At 38.4% G+C, this 10,562-nt stretch overlaps 1 protein-coding gene across 2 annotated transcripts; it reads left to right on the top strand.

Annotated features, from left to right (window-relative positions):
- Nucleotides 1–712: 712 nt before the first annotated feature.
- On the top strand, nt 713–8,190 carry LOC115365623 (flavin reductase (NADPH)-like). 2 transcript variants are annotated; one of them, XM_030060710.1, is made up of 5 exons: nt 713–842; nt 3,436–3,579; nt 4,388–4,589; nt 6,324–6,488; nt 7,482–8,190. In XM_030060710.1, exons 1-5 carry the CDS (start codon nt 840–842, stop codon nt 7,637–7,639), a joined length of 672 nt encoding a protein of 223 aa, XP_029916570.1. In that variant the 5' UTR covers nt 713–839; the 3' UTR covers nt 7,640–8,190. The 2 variants fall into 2 exon arrangements, with proteins under 2 accessions (XP_029916570.1, XP_029916571.1); XM_030060711.1 differs by having other exon boundaries at nt 719–842; nt 3,400–3,579; nt 7,482–8,189.
- The last annotated feature ends 2,372 nt before the right edge of the window (nt 8,191–10,562 follow it).

The following is a 10,562-nucleotide window of genomic DNA, read 5'->3' as shown; positions in this document are numbered from 1 at the left end:
GAATGAATGAATGAATGAATTCATGTTTACTAAATTTACGTAGATTGGTCTTCAGTGAAGTTTTTATTTGTTTATTTATTTATTTATGTTTACTAAATTTATGTAGACTGGCTCAGTGACGTTTTTATTTATTTAGTTAGTTAGTTAGTAAGTTATTAATGTTTGATTATTTAGACTGATATTTGGTGAAGTTATTTATTTATTTATTTATTTACAAAGTGTCCTTGATGTTACACATTATAGTTAATTTGAGTTGATTAAAAAAAAAATTATTTTTCCCTTTTTCTTTTCTTTTTCTTTTTCTTATCTTTTTTTTTTTTTTTTTTTTTTTTTTTTGCATTTTTCCAACACTAATCCACCTGCCTCAAAAACAAGAACAAGAAAAAAATTTATAATATTAATTCCTTAATATTAATTCCTTTTGTATGTCCGTTTGTTATTCATTTATGTTATAAATAATTTATTTGGTGAGGTTTTTTATTTTCAGCCCCCCCCCTGTCTCTCGTTTTCTAAACCCAAATAGATTTCAGTAGATTTCATGGTTATTTGACAAATTAATATCCATATCGCTGTGATGACTGAACCAGAGAAAAAAAATAATCATCCAACCACTCACTCATCTACGTCTAAAAACGAGCAGCATTATACACCCGGCGGGACGGTGCGGCTCCTGAACGCCCCCTTCTGGCCGAGTGGGCGGGGCAGCAAACCGGAAGCGCGCGGCAGCTCGCTGTTGTGAAACCAAAACAGAGCGTGACGGTGACGATGAGGACGATGATGTCCTTGATGTGTTGTGAAACTGTTCATCAGGAAGCCTTTGCGAGTTAAACAAGTCTCCAATGGTGAGCAAGTTATTCATCATAAGTTCATTCATAATAATTTTGAATTCCGCCTGTAAATATAAATCATTATAAATAGTTTCATTATTACCATGTAGTCTGATGGTGACGAGCAGAATGAGTTGTTGCTCTGCCTTTAGAGATTGACATGAAGTTACGTGCAGAAATTTGGCATTTTAAGGTTTGTCAGTAAACATAAGTAGCCTAGGTAAGTCAGATTTATATTCATATAACAACTTTCTCAAACCAAACTTACAAAAAAATACAGAGAAAAGAAGAGTACACGCGTCCAAGACCGTCATAAGAATAAGTAAAAGTACAAGCATGTAGCATGAATTAAAAGCAAGACAGCCTGCATACTGCAAACAATAATAATATAATTAAAAAGCGCATAGGTTAACTTACATAAAACGACATTTTCCACTTTTCGCCCTCTTTAATTGGACACACTTAACGGCACTTAATGCACAGAAGTCAGTATTATATAAGTTATATAAACCTGCAAGATGAACGTGACATACTGCGGGGTTAAAGCGGTGCCAATCGATTTTCGTGAACAACATCGCCCTGTTATCGGAGCCGAAACACTGAATGAAGCCCTAAGACGAGGAGAAGGAGACGTGTCCCTCTCTGCACCCTGCTGCTGTAAAATAAATCACATGCGAAAACCCACATGCGCCTTTTTGCAGCAGATATTGGTTTACTGACGTCACATGGCAGATTTTAGGATGAGGAGGAGTTGATGTTCATGCACCGTGTTTCTTTTTTTAAAGTTTCTACCTTCAGTTAGCCTGATTATGCCGGTACATGTGTATTTTTTCATATAAGCTTTAATTTTCAGCTTTAAGTAAGTAGTAAGAAGATAGATAGATAGATGCAGCAGGTGGTCCAGACATTGCACAGGAACAATAGTAGACTACACAAAATATATCTCTCAACACCAGGAGAAATATACCTCCTTAAAGAAATAAAAGTAACCCAATAAATAAAGTGGATCAAAACAAAGAATATAAGGAAAAAATACCCTATAAGAGTTAAATAAAATAAAATAAAATAGACTTAAATATCTCAGTAGAATATCACATTTCACCTTTGAGCCTTTGCATAGACTATATGTTTAATTAAATATATCTGCAAAGTATCTATACAATAGAATATGCACATATAAAATAGGTGTATACTCGTAATATATAATTTATAATACAATTTATTTCCATGTGGCAACGGCCTGCTGGGTGGCAGAGACTGTTCATCACACCAGAGCAGGGCGAGGCAATGTGGTTAAAATACCTCGATATTGATATTTGTGATAATATTAGATAGATGACTATTGGTGTTTTACACAATGCGATTTTTGATAAACATTCGTCAGTGGTGAAGCAGGTAAAGGTAGATAATATAACATCTAAAACAGCTGAATTAGTTAAGAAGTATTCCTTTGCTGTGATGCAGCCTTTAAAACCAGGAAAAGACAACACATGTGTTATATCAGGATATTTTTATATCTAAAATCCCAGAGGGTATCTAGTCTTATATCATGATATTGATAGATTGTCAATATATCGCCCAGCTGTGCATAAGAGGTTAATGTTTTAGACACAGTTTTCTGGATTATCAAGAATTATGCCTGTTAATGATGCTCTGTTGGTATTTGTGCTGCTTTTTAAGATATGATACAAAAAGCTCAAGTGGGATTTGAACTTACGTGCACCGAAATATCAAAGGCCTCAGCATTAATGTTGATTTAACTGTCTTATACAACAGTAGCAGGAAATATGTGACATTTTGCTCTCTAAAATCCAGCCCCACTTGAGCCTGGCAGTCATGGGGCCTCAGTGCAGCTCTTCCTCTACACCACCTCACCACCACCTGTTTGCCTTTAACTACCATGCTGTACATCCTCAGGATCGTTACGTAATTAAGCCAGATTTAGATCCAGGAAACATTTAGTTTGGTTTCCCCCGTGAGCACCTGACCGTCCCGCTCGTCCTCCTCCTCACAGCTGCAGAAATAATCTATTTGTGCGGGTCTGGACCCAACAAAGAGACAGTGTCTGTCGTGCGACACCAATAAATAGAGGTTTTCATCGTTTTCCTGGTACTGCTGATTTGGGGAATAATCATGAGAGCTAAATCGTGACGAGATGATTTGCCCGTTCTTGCATGGTGATTATTTGACAGTTTGTCCTCATGACGGCAAAACTGACAGGTCCAGGATTTTTCACCTGCTTCTGTGTAGCTTTTGGTGCTTTTATGTCACAATCACTGGTCCCATGTGTCAAATCTTTGAGCTCAAGCTGGACAAATATGTGTTAACAAGACCCTTTTAGATGTTTTATCAGCAATTTGGCTTCACCAGTGTCCGAGGGAGGTTTCACAGCAACGTTTACCTTCATCTTAAACAGGCTACTTGTTAAGGGATGACTAAATCTACTCGAGAGGGCGTCTTAATACACCGTAACAAACTGCGATTTCACATTCGGAGATGCGAAACGGGGTGGGATCGTTCCCAGTCTGATAGGCAAACGTTTGATAAGGCAAACGCTTTGTCCGCCTGTCAGCTCGAGCTGCAGCCCTGACTCAGAGCTGGTTTCCAGAGTGCAAGGATGAAGATAGCGGTGCTGGGAGCCACAGGGCAGACTGGACAGTATCTGGTCCACCAGGCGCTGCAGCAGGGGCACAATGTCACCGCCATCGTCAGGAATCCTGGGAAACTCATGGTCGTGCACGACAAACTCAAGGTATTGTTGCGTAAATGTGGCCTATGTACTGTGCTGCATGCCTTTATTAGAGGTGATAACCACTCTTCCTTGCTTGTTAGGTTCAAGGTTTACACTCACTGGGATGTCACATGATCGGTTTTACATTTTTGTTAACAGGGGACATTGATAATGAGGACAAACATCGAGTGCTTAAGTGCTGCTGACACTTTTAGGGCTGGTTTTACACAGTCCGACTTAAATCCAATTCGTTGCAGGTTGCAAATCAAACTGGTGTGTCCTTAAAAAATGTTGCCCTCTTTGGTTAGCTCTGATTTTGCGGCTTGTGATATCACGTTGCACAGTTGTCTAAATTGATCGGAAGCATGCACTGATCTTGTTAAAACGTAGAAATGAAGCCTATAGCTCGCTGATGTAATTTAAAAGCTGACATGAGATGTAAAAGATTTTAAGGAGTGTTAAGAAACTGTGCTTCCACTATTCACATTACCATGCATTTCAGTGCAGTGAACAATAGTTAATAGTAGTAATTAATAGTAGTAATTATTTAACAGGTGATTCTCTATACATAACACATATTCTGATCTACATTTATTGCAATAAAAAAATCCTCATGGTTATAATGATGCTGGTAACCCAGCTCCACAGCAGTGCAGATTACATTGTGGACTCTGTGTATGCTATTTATGGATGTTCTGTCTCATTTCAAAGCTTTTTTTTTTTTTTATGGATGCATGTTGCTCCTGTTAGCAAGAATATTTATACGTGAACTGTCTGTGAACCCGGACACAAGTCACAACTCTTCCCTTGTTTCCTGCTCTGCCGGCAGGTGGTGGAAGCAGATATTTTCTCAGAAGACAGTTTAAAGCCTCATTTCAAAGGGCAGGATGTGATCATGTCCTGCCTCGGCTTCCCAACCTCCCTGGTGTCCGGGGTGACGGGCTACACCAAGTCGATGAACGCCATGGTCAGCGCCATGCGGGGGGTCAGAGTCAACAGGCTCATCACCATGACCTCCTGGTACACGGAGCGTAAGTCTGTCGCACACGACAAGCGCCTGGCCTGGTTTTCATCACTTCAAATTAAAATGCATCCTCAGACACCCAGCATAATGATGAGTGCACTCCATGTGGTATTTTCTGAGTGCAGCCACGTTCACACCACTTCACCTAGTTCTACTCCAGTCGATGATTTCCTACATTTCCCAGAACGACTTTCAGCAGTGAAGGGACGTGAACTTTTTGCGTTCGAGCAGACGGCTGCAGATAACCAGCCAGCCAGTGTGTGAATTAGAACTCATTGCACGTAGCCGAACAGCTGTTTTAGTAATCAGTTAATCTGTAGGTTATTCTTCAATTAATTGACTAAAATAAAAAATCACACCAAAAAGTTATGTTAGTGCACATTTAATCAGTTAAAATTAAAATCCTCTGCACATTGATGAAGGCTCTTGGAGCCGAAATACAGTGGTCAGCTGCCAGGTTTTTAAATCATACTCAGCCATGTGTTTTTATGTTTGCTGGTCATTTTCTACACAGGATTTTTATTTAAAAAGGAGACAAACTTAACTATATTTCCCTCTCCTAACAGCACCAGATTCTCATTTGCATGTTTGAGAACCCACACAGCGCTCCTGTATCCTCTTTTTTCCCAACATGCCTGTGTTTTAAACAGGAAATAACCCAGCGTTGTCATTAAAGGTCATGCTCTTTTTACCGCACAGTGAAATTCAGGGAAATCCAAGCACATATTCGGCCACATGAACTTTACAGCCTGCACGCCACTGACTAAATACATGTTATTATTAAATATTGGCTGTACTACATGATTAAAGCAATTTATGTTTAATACAATTTGTGCCTGCTGGACTCCACTCACATGCTCTGCTTAACTCATTAACTATCTCATGTCCCAAGGAACAAATGCAAAGTTTGTTGCCAACAAATTTTATTAGTGATTTTTATTGAATTTGTCAATTAGCTTATTGTGAAGACGGGGCCTTGTCTGTGCAGTTTGACGGTGTGTGAGAGATGATCGCTGCTGCAAAAGAGGAATCTGGAAAGAAGCCCTTTATCTTTGATTCTGAGGGACCGACACAAAAATATGTCGTGTCCCGCTGATGCTTCAGAAAGCTGAATTTTTCGTTTGTTTAATTAAACCCCAGTGGCGGTGGAACGACATCGCGTCATCTACATTTGGTCAGTTTTCCATGGGACTGAAAAAAAATCAAAGAGATAAGAGATATGACATCAAAATGTGCCCACAAATGCAAGGCACACATCTGTTTTTAAGTTTTAAAAGATCAGAAATACTTTATTGATCCCCGAGGGGAAATTGGGTCAGTTGCATTTGCTGAAATTCTCCTAGTAGAATAAATTATAAACCTAAGTGAAATTATAAGAAATAGAAAAGAAATATAAAAAAAAAACATTTAGCAGAAACTTGAAAAAAAAGTATGTGCATTATATTTTAATATGTGCAGTAATCCTACAAAAATATATTTATATAGTAATAGAGTGGATTCTCTGTTAGTAGTCAAGTCAGTTTTTATTTATACAGCCCAAAATCACAAATTACAAATTTGCCTCAAGTGGCTTTAAAGTAAAATGTTGAGCATTTTTGAAACTGTTCATCAAAAAAACACTTTTATTCCATTAACGATGAAAACATGATTATGGTCTATGTAGATTTGAGAGCTAGTTTAATATTTTATTAATTTTAATTTTCATATTTTAAGACTGTTTTTTTTTTTTTTTTCTCTCCAGCTAACTCCGGAGCCCAGTCATCTTACCTCATCCGGTTCCTCCTGCTGCCGATGATCCGAAGCGTCCTCACCAACATGTATGAGATGGAGCACTTTCTGATGAAGACCAAGGACATCAACTGGACGGTGGTTCGCCCTCCTGGGCTCAAAAACCTGCCTGCCACAGGTAACACGAGACCAGCAGCGGAGCACAAACCCCATCCACAGTTTCAGTGTACAGTTTAAAATGCCTCAGGATCCATTTTGTCACGGCTGCAAGCTGATTAGCACGTGATTTTATTACTTTATGCAGTGTTCTGGGCATGAATGGGTCTTATTTGTGGAAAAAGACTATCATTTCCTTCAGAGCTAAATGAGTCTTGGCATACGGCGCTATGGTCTGTTTTTTACTCGCTGCAGGGCTGAATGAAAGTACTGATTCTGGGTCACTGGTAAGGTTAATGTTAATGGAATAGTCAAATGTTTTGGGTGAAATACCCCTTTTCCAACTTGTCCAGACTGAGACAAGATGTTTGATGCCATTTTCACCTCTGTACGTCCAGTGGTTTGGTTCTGATGGGTAGCATTTCATTTAGCTTAGCGTAAAGACTGGAAGTCTATAGGAGTCATTAGCCTAGTTCCATCAAAGTGAAAAAATAAACCTTACAGCGACTCCAAAGCTGCTTTATTTATACAGTGTAGCATCTATATTTGAAACCCACATCTTGGATTTTTAAAAAAAAAATTAGAGTTGTTATATGAGAAGTTAGATGGTGGAACTGTAACCCCTGAACACATTTATCCTTCCGTATATCGCAGTGATGTGCACACCGCTGAAGGAAGATCCAGCATAAATAAGCTTCTCTTAAAATTACTCTTATTTATTATTTTTTTAATTTCCAAGATGTTCATTTCAAATTTCAAAGCTTCAGAGTTGCTGTAAGGTTTATTTTTTCACTTTGATGCAACTAGGCTAACGACTCCTATAGACTTCCAGTATTTATGCTAAGCTAACACAAAATGCTACCCCTAGACCAGCACCACTGCACGTACAGAGCTGGAAATGGCATCGAACATCTTGTCTCAGTCTGAGTAAGTCGGAAAAAGGGTGTGTTGCCTAAAAATGTTGGGAGTATTCCTTTACTGATGGCTGATTTTTTTGTCTTCGTGTCTTCTGCAGCTCAAGAGTTCCTGACACACGAAGGCTACTTTGTTCCCGGCTCTAACGGCCATCCTGTTGGCAGCACGGTGGCGAGGGGAGACGTGGCGCGCTTCATGCTCTCTCTGCTCAACAGCAACGCCTGGGTCAAGAAGGGAGTTGCCATCACCACTAAATGAGAAATTAGAAGCCAGTGTCGACATTTTTAACAGCTGTTTTCGCTGCCTACAATGTCCTGTGGGTTTAATTTTATCATCGCCTTAATTTGACTCATCTGCCTTATCGATATCTTTTATTTAGTCTTATGTAACATCTCAGTACTGTTTTATTTTCTTTTGCTGAATGTCAATACAGTTTATTTAATTTGGTGTTTCTAATTTTATTGCCATTTTATTTCTCAGGCTACTGTTTTTTACGGTCATGTCACTGGTTTAACACTCACTTTAGCACCATTCAGTTTTATTGCGCAAAATGAAAAGTGCAGTAATCCACGATGCTTTCATGCACTGTTTTAACACAGAATAACCAGGATATTGAAATGAAGGCTTTAAAGCCCAATAAAATAAAAAAAGCCTTGCAATAGAAGCTGAATGCAGGCCTCCAAAACTGTTTTTTGTTGTTGTTGTTTTTAATTAATCTAGACAGAAATTACACATTAGTAGGCCTAATAATGACTTAAATAGAAGTTTAAGTTATTGACACGCATAAAGAGAAGACATTTTGATACAATATACATATACGCTCAGTGGCCACTTTATGAGGTCCACCTGCACAATCTAATCCAATCCAATACAACTGCTCTGCCATAAAGTTTATTTTTCTGCTGCCTATAATGCTCACGTTTTCTTTTTGTCACAGTAATAGAGGTGTTCATTCACTTCTATGTTTGGCACTGAGCTCATAGTTAGTGCTGCTGATGTACTAGACTGCATTGTATTGTTTCCAATATTCTGTCCCCCTTGTAGTATATAAATAGGGAGGACAAAAAATTAGAAACACCTCTCAGTTTGTAGTCCATTACAAGACCTCTGCAAACTACAACCTCAATAATAAACCTAAAATTAAATTTACATATTCTCCACAATGTCAACAAAAACTGACCATTATAAACTTTCTTAAAAGGGAGAATTTATGGCAGACCTGTTGCATTGAACTGCATTAGACTGTACAGGTGGACCTGATAAAGTGGACACACCTGGTCACTTGCTGTGATACTGCATGATTTTAACCACATGAGGGCAGTGTTGCATCAAAACGTGTTACCCTCCTAACCTCAAAGCATGTCCAGTGATTCTTCAAGCTATGACGTTGATTGTAGTGTTAAATAAGATGCTAAAAACTGACAACTGCCCTTTTTAAATATTCCCTTCGAGAAATCAAGAACTACGTCTTTGCTTGTCATCCGTTTTATTTGTTGCCTAAATTTAACTTCACTTTGAGCCCGAGATTCAATTTCATCTTTGGCCTGATGTCACTTAGTTTTTGGTCCTTATTTATCCAGGTTAAGCTGACTGAGCACACTTGCTGTCTTTCAACAACTCCCTGCTTCACATTCACACACTCACACCCAAAGCTGGAGGGATAAGAAAAGGTTTGGTAGAACTAAACCAAATACTTAACACTATTGGTTGTTTGGCTGGAAATTTATGACGCACTGTTTATGTCCATAAAAAGTTTATGAAGCACTGCACATCATCGTTTGGTTTATATGAAGGCAGAAAGGTAGCTGTATGAAACAATAAACTATTTAAGGAGGGTTTAAAAATAGCACAATCAAAGAAAATAGCTTTCAGTGCAAATAAGTACATTACGTGCAATGAAAGAAATATAAATTTAAAAAAAAAACTTTAAACGAGTAAGAGTTTTTCTCTCTGATTTTAAAGATGTTGAATCAGTGATTCTTGGCTGTCATGGATACAGACAACATCTCATAATTTAGCAACACTTTACTGAGACCACAAGAGGCGTGGATTAGTCATATGTTACATGTAATCAGTTTACAGTCAAACAAACTTTATATATCTGTCTACTGAAGAGGCAAAAAGCAAAGAGCATATTGCTGCCTAATTTACAAGGAGTTTCTCACTACCTGTGGTTCCATGTGACCACAAAGTACAAGGAATAGGAAATCCTTTTTTTATCATGGAATTATGATAAGTGGATTAAAACAGGAGACATTCACTATCAAAAGACTTCATGAGGAAATGTTGAAGTTATGCATTATCAGCCTCATGCAATGTGAAAGACCCATTTACATAAAGAAAGGAAGTTTGCATTGTATGACAAATGTAACAAAAGTGAGATATAACATTGGTCATGGCTTTAACCAAATGAATAAGGTGTATCACATCCCTAGTGTGCAATAACTGCACACTCAAAACACTGAGTCATTGAACACAGGGCAGGTACACACTCTGAACTTGATCAGAATGAGGATGTAGAGGACTTTTGGCACTCAGCTGCAGACCTTTGAATGCGGAAGAAGCACAAGTTAATACAGTTATCTAACTGAGAGGAAATAATTGTGTGAATGCTGTACAAATCAGGTGAAGCTAGTCATGGTTTCGTTCTTGAAATGGGTTTGTGCTGTTGTGAACAGAACAGCCCTTTTAATATGCCTGTCAAGAGGTTGGTGGGAGCATTATGAAGACCCTGTGTGAGACATAAGAGAGTTAAGGAGGTGACAACTAGTATTTAGTGTTTTATTCCTAACATTCAACAGTGACCTGAAACTACATACAACATAAGGTAGGGCTGGTAGTGTAAAAGATAAATGACCCTCAGGACCAGAATCAAGGAAGATAAATTACTCTAATGAGATCTCACAGTCTTGAGAAATGTTTATGTTACATTGATTATATTGGTAGCTTTGCATCTGAACACTGAGGGGGCTGCAGTAGTTTGAAAAAGCGGTGTGTATATGTATTTGTCATAGTTTGTGCCACACTTCTGTTTAGATGAGGACCATTGTGCTTATGCTTATGTGACAGTCCTTGCCAAGGCACAGATTTGATTATGCACAATAGTCCTTAAGTCATATGTGAAGACAGGATGTGGCTGTAATTAGCCGGGAAGTTTGGATCCTGCAGTGTACGAGACAGA

The sequence above is a fragment of the Myripristis murdjan genome, chromosome 9 (genome assembly GCF_902150065.1).
Source record: "Myripristis murdjan chromosome 9, fMyrMur1.1, whole genome shotgun sequence".
In the NCBI taxonomy this organism is placed as follows: Eukaryota; Metazoa; Chordata; class Actinopteri; order Holocentriformes; family Holocentridae; genus Myripristis; species Myripristis murdjan.
This window is presented reverse-complemented; position numbering and strand designations above follow the sequence as displayed.

Coding starts and splice junctions, on each gene's coding strand:
- LOC115365623 (XM_030060710.1), top strand. Junction 4,590..6,323: donor GACCTCCTGGTACACGGAGC/GTAAGTCTGTCG, acceptor TTTTCTCTCCAG/CTAACTCCGGAGCCCAGTCA. Junction 6,489..7,481: donor CAAAAACCTGCCTGCCACAG/GTAACACGAGAC, acceptor TGTCTTCTGCAG/CTCAAGAGTTCCTGACACAC.